Source organism: Xenia sp. Carnegie-2017, unplaced genomic scaffold, assembly GCF_021976095.1.
Source record: "Xenia sp. Carnegie-2017 unplaced genomic scaffold, XeniaSp_v1 HiC_scaffold_16, whole genome shotgun sequence".
NCBI classification, from domain to species: Eukaryota; Metazoa; Cnidaria; class Anthozoa; order Malacalcyonacea; family Xeniidae; genus Xenia; species Xenia sp. Carnegie-2017.
Genome location: NW_025813469.1, coordinates 6,734,427 through 6,747,804, shown reverse-complemented (window position 1 = coordinate 6,747,804; position 13,378 = coordinate 6,734,427). Strand labels below are relative to the sequence as shown.

Sequence of the window (13,378 nt, the reverse complement as noted above, 5' to 3'; positions counted from 1 at the left end):
AATAATATTCTTACATTGTTTGGCAGCATCAAACATTCATACCATCTTTGCAAAGGATGATTGACACTGCAGCGATAACAGTCTTTAGCAGCAAGACATAATAATATATATACCCTATTTCTTCGGTATAACACTTCAATACTCTATCTTGTATAATTTTATGACGTTCCCCTAAAGTCTCGTACTCTTCGTCGATATCATAAAGTTATCGTCAATAATTGTTGTGTTAATTTTTATTCAATTTTTAATCTTTACGCTTTCTTCTATCATATTGCGTTTTCTTTTCGTGTAGAGACTCAAGAAAACCAAAGCCTCTGTCTACAGTTTGTATGTTGCTTCATCTTTATCTGTTAGATTAATTTCTCATTCAAAAGAACATATATTTATCTTGTTTTTTCATGATTTGAAATGTTGTGTTTGTCTTGTGCTGTGTTTGTCTTGTGCTTTTTATTCACTCTTAAAGTTACAAAATTTGTCACCATCCTACTGAGTTTTTGCAGAGTGCCATATTCTCAAATAATATTATAAATAACTAATGTTTAACTTAGCGGGAGCGAGTCATCTGAAATGGAATTCAGCTGATAGCCATGTTTTAGCCACAACGCATGATGGCGATGTCAGAATTTGGGATATGAGGGTAAGGTTGTTGCAAATTAATGCATACTCGTTGTAACTATATTGTACGTCTTTAGATCATGGAAATATTTAAAGGAAACTTATGGAAATGTTTCAGTCATGTTTTAGTCTTGTTTAAGTAATAGGACATCGCTGGGAAGAAAAGGCGAATAAAATACATAACAGCGGTAGCTCCAAAATAACGTAGGCATTTTGACTCAACGTTTCGACTTTATTTAGTCATCAGGAATGATTATATTGCATGTGTATGTAGTATGTGTTGACTATTTATAAATTGATATATTAAACAAAATTATAGTTCTGGGGAATATCTTTTGTGATTATCTGTCTCTTCTTAGGTATGTCAAATTACATAGAATTTCTATATACTATACACGCATGTAATACAATCATTCTTGATGAAGAGTAAATAAAGTTGAGACGTTATATCACAATGCTTCCGTCATTTATAGTTACCGTTGATGTATTTTATCGCTGTTAGATAGTTAAAAAGCATGCATTATTTAGATTTCCCAATATTTCTTGGTTTTCTCATAAACTGAGCGTTTGGACTAAGTGTTTGACAGTATGAAATCAACTATTTGTCATGGCTATGTTTATGGATGAGATGCATGCACTGGTCGCAAAAGCTACTTTGTATTGGTCTTAATAATGGTGCTCAAACTCAATTCAGTATTTCCGGTCTTTCCCAAATTGCTATCTCTAACTACAAAGATTGTTTCTTACAAGGACATACATAGTTGAGTCCATAGATCTATATTTTAAACGACAGTTTTGAAGAAAAATCTTTTAAATCTAAGCCAAACCTGAACTGAAACCCTGACCAATCTGAACTACTTTGCTTTCAGAAAGGAAATATGCCTGTTCACTATATTGCTGCTCATTTATCAAAGATCAATGGCCTAGATTGGTCACCTGTTGATGGGAATAAATTAATGACTTGTAGTCAAGACAGCTTAGTCAAGGTGAGGCTGTTTTTAATTAAGAACCAGTGTATCATTGATATAGAAATATCTGAGAAAATTCAAAACAGAGTTAAATTATAACATTAAAGTGCTTATATTACGAATTTTAGCCCCCCTTTTTTATTAGCTAAATTGAAAGACCTTGTTTCAGTGATTTCAAATCTGCAATTATAATTGAAATTGGATTGGTGAAAGTGATTTTACGGACGTTCAAAGTCACGATTTTCAGCATTTTTTTTGCGAACTTTTTGATCGGTATGCTAATGACTTGTGACGTAGAAAGTTGAACACATATATCAACATGGCGTATTCTACTAGTAATCTTAATAAGAAACGCGGAGGAAAACGCTGTGTTGCCGGCGGACCTAATCATATGAGTTGTGCCAATGATTCAAAAACCGAAGGAATGTCGATGCATCTGTTTCCTAAAAAAGAAACAGAGCCGCAAAGACATAGAAAATGGGTAAATTTTGTGCGTAAACATAGACCGGGTTTTGAGGCTTCCTCTACCTCGTGTCTGTGTTCTGCGCGTTTTGAAGATTCTTGTTTTGACCTTAATTTGAGCGTGCAAGTCAAGCTCAAAAGAAGGTTGAAGAAAGATGCTATCCCAACCATTGACGTGGCTGGGATTCCTGAACCATTACAGGACGAAATAACGGATCGAAAGCGAAGACAAGTAAGTTTACGCTTGTTTATGTAAATTTTTCTTTTGTCATATGTAAATTCGGTATAAGTTTTGTAGATTATTCGACATACTCTCCATAAGCCATCGCTGAAGGAAACATGTTTTCTCGATGAGGAAGTACCATCTACTAGTGATGGAGCTGAGCATGTTGAAGTATGCACTGGGAAGCAAACGATTCGCCATTTGAAGAAGAACTACATGCAGTTGGTGAAGATATTTGTGAATCCCAGTCTCCATGTAAATCGTGCCATCGTCTTAAGAAAAACTTACATCTTTACAAAGACTTTAAGCTGGTATAAAAGACAAAAGCATCTTTGAAGAAAAAGGCCCAGAAGTTGCAAAATGAATATCGAAGCGAAATCAGGGAAAATCGTAATACATCCGTGGTGACCAGCATTAATATAGACGATGGAATGGAGGGGAGTGCTGAAGAGCTTTTCGAAGGAGAATCATACATGGACTACCCTCTTTTGAAGAGTCTAGTCAGAGTGAAGATTTAGATGAAGATACCACAAGTAATACAGTCAGGTATTTTATCTTATAAAGAATTAGATCTCTGTTGTACTTCATAATAATGAATTTTCTTAATCGTGTTACAGAATTGATGAAGGAGCAAGCTCGCATGAACAACCTATGTTCATGGTATTTTACATCTCATTGGTTGAGTTATTTGAAATATTTTGCTTTAACTGCAAGGCTGAAAATCCAAAAGTACACATTAAAAACATTGGTTCGATGGCCATTGTAGAGCAAAATTGTGGTAAATGTGTTGAAAAGAACTTTATGTGGTAAACACAAGCAGGTAAAGGTCAAGTATTCTCCCATCCCATAGACCCACAAAACCATCGCATCAACCATCTGTATGCCACAGCTCTCAAGTACCTGAAGTAAATAAAAAGGTTGGACTAATTATTGTTGATGAAACAATGTTGATGATAACATTGTTTCTCATACAATTTACAATCTTACATATTTAATGATTGTGATGCTTGGCGGCGATAAGCACGTCCATTCCTATCTCTCAATAGTGGCCCAACGTTTTCAACGACAGCCTCATGAACTAAAGGCCCAAATTTGGCATGCTGTGTTATGCATGATATTTTCTCAATGCTGCCATCGAATGTCATTTTCTGCAGAGCTGGTCCTATTTCCTTACAGCATCTGTACTCTAATGCACTTTCTAACAAATCGGTATGACAGCATTGACAATTACACCTGAAACGTGGGAGCATTGTGGTTTATAAAGTAACTTTATGTATATTACAAACAGGAGAAAAGAACAACTTACCATCACCGAGTGGAATTACGCCATCACTTCGTTGTTCTTATGTCGCAGGGAGAATTCCATCGGGATCATCTGTAGTATGCACTTCATCACCATCTCCTGCGAGCGGTTCATCGTCATATGCGAAGTCGTTTAAATGCTCGACATAACCCACGGATTCCGAGCTCGAATCAGATACGCATTCAGACATCGAATTCGAATTATCTGAGCACTGATTTCAGGCCATACTTTCCGGAAAACTTGTTTTTTAATATTTTATTGAAAATACTGTCATTATTTGTTTTTAAGACAAGAAAAACGACAACAAAATCACCTCCTATAATATAATAGTATATTGACGGAAACAGACGTGTTCAACTATCTACGTCACAAGTATCAATATGGCGTCGTAAAAAATTCGCAAATAGTACCCGACTTTGGAGGCAAAATTAAGGAACTTATATTTATCTGTTTAAGTCCAGCGACATGTCATAGTTCTTCAAATAATCCAAATTTTCAATTAAGCTGATAAAAAAGGGGGGCTAAAATTCGTAAAATAAGCACTTTAATGTTGACGACCACTTCAGCTATCCTGTATAGTGTAAAAATAATTAAAGCTGTATATGCAATCAATAGTCTTATATATAATTATGTAATAACGAAACTTCACGTTTTTTATCAATTTTCCAACGTTTCAAATCATAAAACTCAATTATTAAAATATATTATAGCATTGTCTTCTTGGCTATTAAAAGATAATGGTTTTTGTTTCACGCATGAAATTTATTTTAAACTTCAAATACTATGATTAAGACAGTAAATATAAAATAGCAATCTATATTAAACAACAATGAAATGCTCGTGGTGATTGTAAACATCTTTTATATTTTAAATAATAAAATAAAATTATCCAATAAAGTTAAAAGTGAATTGTTTTCACTTGCTAAAAGTAAACACTCGTTGATAACTTCACCAACTAAGCAGATTCGAACAGTTTTCATTTTCCCTTTATCAGCACATAGAATGGTTTGTGCTTTTTTCCCTGGCTTATCAGCTTGTCATAACTTTTAGGGCCACTTCCCTTGCTGAAATGATTCATTCAAAGTTCTTTTCTCAGAGAGTTACTTCTATGACGCGGATTCTAATTATGTCTCACCTTAAGGAATCTTGTGATGCAACAAATTTACATTGCAAACTACGCTTTTTTAATTTTCTAATAAACGCATCGCAAGACTAACCTTTGGTTGAAGGAGTTACTTTTTACCAGCATACGACCAGATCGAAAATGTCTTTTTTGAAGAAGGAACTAGGAAGTTTCAGAATAAATTCCACAAAGACATAGTGATTCACGATATACATGGTGCTCCGAAAAACGGGAACCCACAAAAATGATTTAGAGTTCTCTTGTCTTTCTTGTTTGATTGCTATAATCTTCAACGATATATGTCGCTTCTGTGTTAATTACTCGGCTCAATGTGTCTCATTGATGACAAACACTTTTCTTAAACATTGTATGACAAGGTGAACATACTTAACAGCCAGCTATATTTTTGCTAAGTATTTGTTGCTTTACAGGCTATTTTACCTTAAAAACTGTAGTTATAATATGAGAAATGTAACAGGTTGGGATATACTTGTCGCTTATCGTTGTTGCACGCCATGTGTTAAATGAAAACGACATAAAAAGGGTTCAACGTGGTTACTTGCAACTATTTTTGAAGTATTTAAATAGCACCTTATAAGGCAGCAAGATCAAATTTTTTAAAGGTCTTTATTTTTCCAACCCTTGTATGTCAGCAAATGCATAAAACGACGAATCAGAAAAAACTGTAAAACCCGCAAATCAATACAAGTTCAACACTACTATATCGTGAATTAGTTGAAAGCTTAGCTAAAGAAACGTTTGTACCTGTTTTATGCATGTTTTCGACGACTATATCTGTGACAACAACGAAACAACTGGTCGCTCTATGATTGTACTAAAGCAATTGAATTCCTCATTCTTGATTTTATGAGGTGATATTTAACGGGGCGATATTTAGGTGATATTTAATCTCCTCATAAATATCTTAACTGTCACATAGAAAACTCGAGCTTATTATCTAATTGTCAAATAGAAGAGTATGCTAAACACTTAATGTTTCTGCATTTGCATGATACTAAGCACTTAATATTTTTTATTTCCCTTTATTTTCAAGCTTTGGGATTTGGGCGAAGACACAAGAATTCCAAATGCTGTGTGTGACCATAGAGCGTCTGTCTGGCGGGCTAAATATACTGTAAGTGTGCATATCAATACATTAACCAAATATGCCCTGTTTCAATATGGAAATCATCATCCATCAAATTACTCCCATCTTTAATTTATTTTACACTGAACTCGATATTTTTGTGCAAAATTTTGATATTTTTAAGCAGCATGATTGTTTACCTTTATTGGTTGGATATGCAAGTTGGGAAATAAGTTTGTCGGTTTCTTTTATTTTCATATGGTTAGCGATGTGACATATTGTTAGACAGCTTTTTACCTGATGAAAAAAATGTTGCTTCGGTAAATATTACCCTATTAAATGGTTATTACCCCGTTTCTTACAATTCGAAACAATTCTTAAGTGGCCTTAAACTTTTCGCCTGTGTACCATGCCCTCAACAATTGGCGGCGTTATTTTATTTGTGAAGGACAAAATTTAAAAGTACGCTGAAGAAGTTGGTGTTAAATGAAAAATATCTTTAGTCAATCTACAAATGTGCACTAAACAGACAAATTGAGTTTGTTATCTTTTTGATATATGAATACTAATTGGAACTTTTTTCTTCTATTATTGCGATATCGAAGAGATCCTGTTTTCTAACGGAATTTGTTGTGTTTGTGTGTTTACCAAAGATTTTGCATTATTTTTGCAGAACATTCTTCATTGCGGTACTTGTGTGAAAGCAGCTTTATCTTTACTTCAAAAAGATTTAAAACATAGTATTTTAACTCCTACACAACATCTTGTACTTGACGTATACTATTTGCCCTTTTGTCGAGATGCGTGCTCTTAAACGTGTTTTTGTAAAAATGTACTTGTTTTAACTCATACTTGTTTGAATTAAACATGGCTATACGAAAACCTTGTCTTTTAGTCGTTTCAATGCCCAAAGCTCCAATATTCGGTATCAACAATTTTTTGTTTAAAATGCGACAACTAATGCTGAAACAGTATTCTTGCAAAGAATAGCTCTGAGTAAAAAGTTTTAATTTTTTAGTTCACGAAGAATTTCTTCAGAGATTAATTGAGAAAAATGTTTCATCGTTCGTTTTTTGTCGCTATTTTAATGCTATAGTTCTATCCCTCCGTCGTATTAATGCCATATACTGTTTTTGCTTTGTTTTCGTTACATAACTTGTGTTTATTTTTATTTTCTGAAGCCAAAAGCGCCAGGAAATGCAATTCTCACTGTGCCTTTAAGCACTGCGTCGCAAGGGACAATAAATGTGCCATCACTTTGGGACATCAGCAATTTGAAAAGTCCGTTTCAGACGTTTTATGGCATTACTTCTGTTCTTGAGTTTCATTGGAGACTTTCTCATGGTAATTTAGAGTACACTTAGGAAAAGTTCTTGCCCCTTGTTTTCTCTGTTTTTTAATAAATGTCTATCTTAAAATGCTCTCTTAAAAGTCGTTAGGTGGCTGCTCTGTATGCATCATAATGTAGTATAATCAATTTTAGTCCCACTATTGTTAATCGCCGTATTTAGTTCAGTATCATAGCACGGTCAGCGTATGATACTACCAATCCTTTAATACACTGCATAAGCATCTATTTTCAATAATTAATGCATAAAGTAAATCTACGACCATGCATATTGGGACCCCACAGTTCAGGTTTATTTTAGAAAAGCACAATTTTTAATTTTGGTAAATTTCGATATATTTTGGTATACTTGGATATTTTGATATTTTCTCGACCTCTAGATATCTGTCGTTACCATAATTTAACTATTTCATGCAAGGCAAGACGCCATCTTGATAGGTGGCAAAACTAATGGTGTTTGACATATTTCTGCTTTTCGTGAGTTGATCTACAGCTGCAAAGTTTGTAGTCTAGGTTTGGCTTTTAAAATATTTGATAGGATTGGTTTTTTAACTTTACTTTTTAACTTATTTTTGATTTCGAGTTAAGCTTTTTGTCACTTTTCAAGATGGCATCCTTTGCTCATTCTTATTGCATGATACTTTCTAACTGCAAATTTTTATTTGACTTTAATTTCAAACAATTTTTCTAATTATTATGAGCCCGTATTACACGTTAGATAAATCAAGTCAGTGAATGCAGCATTAAGCAAAGTGATAAAACAAACTTTAGCATGTAGAAAAAATATAAAAGATTATTTTTTTCTTAACGTGCACACTTGTGTTAATTTATAAATTCTATAATTAATAAATGCATTGTAGTCGACGACGGTTATCAATTACTGACGTGGTCAAGGGATCAAATGCTAAAGTTATGGAACTTGGATCCACGATGCTGGAAGGTTAATAAAACTTTTTATTTTTTTTAATGCATCTCACCTCCATAGTCTTCATGAAAGAATTATATATTATTATTTTTTGTGAATTTTTGTTTTTCAAATCAAATTTTCTGCAACATAAGCGCTTGTACTATTAATTGCATATCCACTGATTAACTGCGTTATCTGAGTTTGTGATGACGTGCGTATTACCCGTATTGACGTTATTGGTCAGCTCAAAATTTTGCAATTTGGTTTGCTCAATCTATTTTTGTTGTGGCTCTTGCAGATAAGCTCAGTTTTGTAGTGGAGCATTCACTTTTTCATCTTATGCCAGAAAATATGATTACTTGAGCACAGACCATTTAATATCATGCTTTTACTCGGGTTCTCGTGATGTTTAGCGACTATACCGACAAACTACATTGATTCAATGCGTAAATCAATTAAAAGATTTGTTTTGCTACTTTTATATAAATACCTGTATTAAAGCTCCTTTTTACGGATAATAGCTAATATACATGAAAAATTTCTCGATTCTGATTGGTTAAGAGGAGTTCAATCTTTCCTGAATACCATTACAAAAACACTAGTGCGAATTTCTTTTTAAAAGTGCCCCTGATTGGTTTGTCAAACAAAGAAGTTACATAATAGCTTATCAAGAGAAAACATTTCAAGGGCAGGAAAGTTAAATCATTGTCAACAAAGCTATTACAATGGCTGGCGTAAGTTTTAAGCATAGATTTTCTTTGGCGATCGAGTCACAGTTCGTCGTTTGCATGAAGTTTCTAGACAAAAACACGTATACTGCGAAAAGTAGTTACTTTTTTCTAGCTTCATGTGTTTAAGCTATTGTGTTGTGAAAAATAATATCTGGCGGAATTAAAAATACGAACAGGTCGATATTAATAACTTGCCGGCAGAAATGTACGTACGCTAAAATTAAAATCAACAGAATTGAGAAATTTTTCATGCATATCATTAATAAGTAATTATTGTTTCTAGTGCCATTTAGAAAACAATAACTCCCAAGTTTTGAAAGACTTCAAATTTGATAGCCTTTAAAACTCATTCGTCCATGTTTTTCCCAAATAGCAGTCGAAACCACACTATTACGTGTACTCACGTTTTGATTTAGATGACTGATGCTTTGAAAGACCACAAAGAACAATCTGTAATAAATTCTCGCCCGTCGGAGTATCTACCGGTATCCTCGTTTGGGAAAAATGGTAGAGACAATAAAAGCAGCAACGAGAACATGATCATAAACCTAAACATGAAACCTAGTAAATTTTCGGAAGAAATTGCTCAAGTTTGCAAAACAGTTCGTGGCGTTGTTTGGGAAGAGGTGAGTTATTACGGATTTTGTATTCTGAAAATGGACATGTACATTAGTCGTCCATACCGGTCTCTTGATTAGTGCGTTACATTGTTTAAAGTGCAATAATACTATGAAGAGAAATAACTGCGTATCGCTCATGCATGAAGTTTGTAATTGAAAGTCATATATTACAAGGGAAGGACTGCCCTAACACTCACTAATTTTTTCCTCTGTCCGGACCTGCCATAGTTAGCTTCTGCATCGGTTCATTTTCATTGACTTTAGGCCAATCTAACGCAAGTTTTTTGACATGAGTCAGGGGTCAGTTTAGGTTCGCTGCAGTTATACTAGCTAAAAATTGCGTAAATACATATAGAATAATCACAATGAGATCTACCCTGTACTATAATTATGGATACTTCATTTATCAGACTTAATTCAATCAGTTTTATTTACGTTAAAGCTGCTTACTGATTCATTAGAAAATAAGAGCTCATTTCTATATTCGTACTTGGGTTTTGAGCTATTTTGCGTTATAACGCTGCTTTTTTTTTATTGCAAAAAGTTATTTTTTGCCTTTTCCAATTCAAAGCTTGACCACATGGCTGCCGAATGTGAATTAGCCTAACTTTGCAGTCTATTATTTGGGATTTTTAAGCGTCATAAAAGATTTTTGTACATGTATATTGTGAATAGTTTACTCAATATATTCAACGATGAAACTCAGTTCTGAAGTTGTTGGTTTTATGTGAAGTTTTGATGATTTAAGATTTGTCATTATGTGCCAATTTTTTTACCCTTTCTGTTTTTTGGCCACCAATTCGGATAAGTGCATGGTGGTTTTGTCGTTTCAGCCAAAAAACATATCCAGGTATTCTTTATAAAGACCTCGAATCTTATTTTATGACAACATTGAGTTGCAGTTACAATGTCATGTCTGTGCTTGATGTTATTTCTTTTAAATCTCTTAAAGCGTTTGCGGATTAAATTAAATTATTTACTTGTTTGGTTACCAACTTTGACTTACACGTTTAAGTGAAAATTGTTCAAGTTGCGAACAGGTAGAATTTGCTACCTTATTAATTAATATAATTATAGAACTATCGTTTTGGACGACTCCCTTCTGAAAAGCAAGAACTAAAAATCTGCTAATGTGATGAAATGACATTGTTTGCAATTGTGTCCAAAGTTGGACTTTTAAGTTTCTTTTTTTTTTGCGCCACACAACAGTTCTTATTCCACTTCTCTAGTTTGTAGAATTACTCACGCCCAATGTAGTCAGAAGTAGCTAATTTATTCCTTTATTGGTTGTCTATCGTTGTATAAAGGCCGATTTCCATTTTGGTCATTTTGCCTGCGCGCGCTAAGCGGACACTTTAAGGTCAATTTCCATCAGCAAAAATGTTCGAGCAGGCATAGCGATATGTCACCGTCCGCGCCGAAAAATATTTTGCTATATCCAAATGCCAAAACCAGCGTTTGCGCGATTGAACTTTTCAATTTTGCAGAGTTTAACGAAAGACAATTTATTTTGCTTTTTTTCTTCGAAGACGGCAACTACGTTAAAAAAAACAGAAATGTTGGGTGAGAAAAATATTTTCCGAAAGAAAAATGAAGGAGAGTGTCATTTACTCTCAGCTATTCGACCACGATTACTTTTCATAGAGACGTGCCCAGTCATATGGGATACTCTTCAAAACAATGATTACCTTTCAGTCCCAAATAATCTTGCCCAGTGGAAAGCAATTGCTAAAGAATTTGAGCGCAAATGGAATTTTCCGAAATGCGTGAGAGCCATTGATGGCAAACATGTTATGATTTAAGTTCCCTCTCGATGAGGCTCAACATTTGTTAATTATAAAAAATTCCACAGCATCGTACTGCTTGCAGTGGTAAACGCAAACTACGATCTTGCGCTTGTTGATATTGGGGATGCTGGAAGGCAGAGTGATGCAGGAGTGTTTCGAGTAGCAAGCTGGGCCATGCAATGTGTAATGATTTGTTAATTCACCAACTTCACGAAAACTCGATGACACGACTACTGAATTCCCATGTGTTTTTTTGGGGGATGAAGCCTATCCCTTGAAAACCTTGATCCGTCCCTATCCGAGGTCCTGTCTCAGACTGGAAGTAAGAATTGCTAATTACCGCATTTCACGAGCACGACCAATTGTAGAAAATGCTTTTTGGATTTGTGCTGCAAGGTTTCGCGTTTTTCTTACTATACTGACCAATATAGTACTAAAAGTGGACACCATTGTTCAAGTAGTGAAAGCAGTGGTAGACCTCTACAATATCTTAATGTCTGGCAGATTGTTTGCAAATTATAATCAGTGTAGTCTCGTTGGCTATGTTCATGAAGAAACTGATAAAGGAATAACTCATGGACAATGGAGAAATAATGCTCTTGTTGCTGGATTTGAACCACTTCCAATGCATCATCAAACAGCTACTGTCAAGATTCTAAAACTGTCAGGGATTATTGCCGTGACTGTTTTATTTCAGAGCAAGGTTCTGTTCCATGGCAAAGGGCAATGGTGATGAGCACAAGTAACTGGTTCAATGAGTTGCAGTTCAAACTTCACTGACATATTTTAACACACAAATCAATTGATTATTGCTCTTTTAAATATTTTACAACATGAATCATATTTCTTTATAAAATAACAAATAATAAAAAAGCAAAATGTATTTTTTAAATGTAACTCAACATAGAGATTTACCTCCTCAACTGTGAACATATAAAGTATTTACTAATAAGAACCACTAAAATCTCAACTATGAACATATAAAATAGTTTTATTTGTTTTTGATAATGACTGAAAATTTTAAACTTAAAATATAATTTGTTGCAACTTTATCCTTCATCTGCAAATTCATACTTCATGAAAACTTGCTGTATTTCTATTTTAACTATCAGGTTCTGTTTATCAGGCAGGGAGTCCAAAATAAGGGTTAAGCTTCGACAGAATAATGCATTTCCATTTTCATTATGCAAACTGTTTGGGTCATTTGACGTTTGCTTTACCTCTGTTGATTGCAACTTTAAGGTACTTAACATCTGTTAAAACAAATCATCATATTGATGATTTGTTTATATGTCTTTCCATCTAGCTACTAAAAAGTTTACTGATTTATTTCTATATTGATTATTGTCTCTGATCACAAAATACAATTATTTTTGAGAAAATTATTAACATTTTTACGAATCGAACAACCGAAGATCATATTTTTTCTGACTTTCCATTATACACGAGTATTAATGGCCACACCAACCAATCCGACCAGGAAATACGATTGAATACTCTGTTCATGCCTTGTTTGATTTTACGTTAAGCTACTAGACATTACTGTGCCCTGACGGCCAGTATTGTAAGAAGAGTGCATATTGCTCCTGCACATTGGAAATACTATTCTTATTATCTACTCCGTGCTGACTGAAAAGTTTGCAAACTGCGCACCCGAGATCAACTTTAAAGGCTGAGGCACACTGCGCAGTCGTTTTGGTCGCGCGATTTAAACTACCAAATCACGTGCTCTCTTGTAGTTTTAGTCGCGAGAGTAGATGCACTTTGGAAGTTCAGCATGTTGAGCTTTTGACCTTGGTCGCTTCGTTCACTGGCATATGATAGGTTATTTCATAGCTCAAAATAGACAATAAAGTTTACGTGAACAAAGATGGTTGGTTACGAAAAAGCGCTCATAACTTCTTTTCGTAATTTTCCTGTTTTATTTGATCTTGGAGACAAAAATTATAAAAATGAGCCGATGATTTGACAAATATTTGAGGGCTCATGCAAAAATACAGATTGAACTGCTCTTCATCGATTCTTAGTTCTTGTACCAACTGCAGAAAATCTTGTGCTCCCCTTTGCCTGTTTAATTGACGAAACCTACATTGCCTCTTCATTTTATTCATTTTCCCCCCGTTTTTCGATTCTATCTCTTCCAGCTCGTACAAAATGCAAACAGATGCTGGTAACTTAGCCTGGTGACTAGACGCCATGCTGAT

The 13,378-nt window shown here is 34.3% G+C and overlaps 1 protein-coding gene and 1 long non-coding RNA gene across 2 annotated transcripts in view; both read left to right on the top strand.

Moving 5' to 3' along the window:
- LOC124437623 (GATOR complex protein WDR59-like) overlaps positions 1–13,378 on the top strand; it is a 67,141-nt gene that overhangs the window by 30,846 nt on the left and 22,917 nt on the right. Inside the window, exons 7-13 of the mRNA XM_046987591.1 lie at positions 293–327; positions 549–637; positions 1,485–1,601; positions 5,749–5,829; positions 6,963–7,125; positions 7,990–8,069; positions 9,184–9,393. Coding sequence (XP_046843547.1) covers positions 293–327; positions 549–637; positions 1,485–1,601; positions 5,749–5,829; positions 6,963–7,125; positions 7,990–8,069; positions 9,184–9,393 — 775 coding nt within the window. The remainder of the gene's footprint in view (positions 1–292; positions 328–548; positions 638–1,484; positions 1,602–5,748; positions 5,830–6,962; positions 7,126–7,989; positions 8,070–9,183; positions 9,394–13,378) is intronic.
- On the top strand, positions 2,753–3,036 carry LOC124437626. Its single transcript, XR_006945783.1, has 2 exons — positions 2,753–2,814; positions 2,886–3,036. It is a non-coding gene; the product is annotated as an uncharacterized LOC124437626 (long non-coding RNA).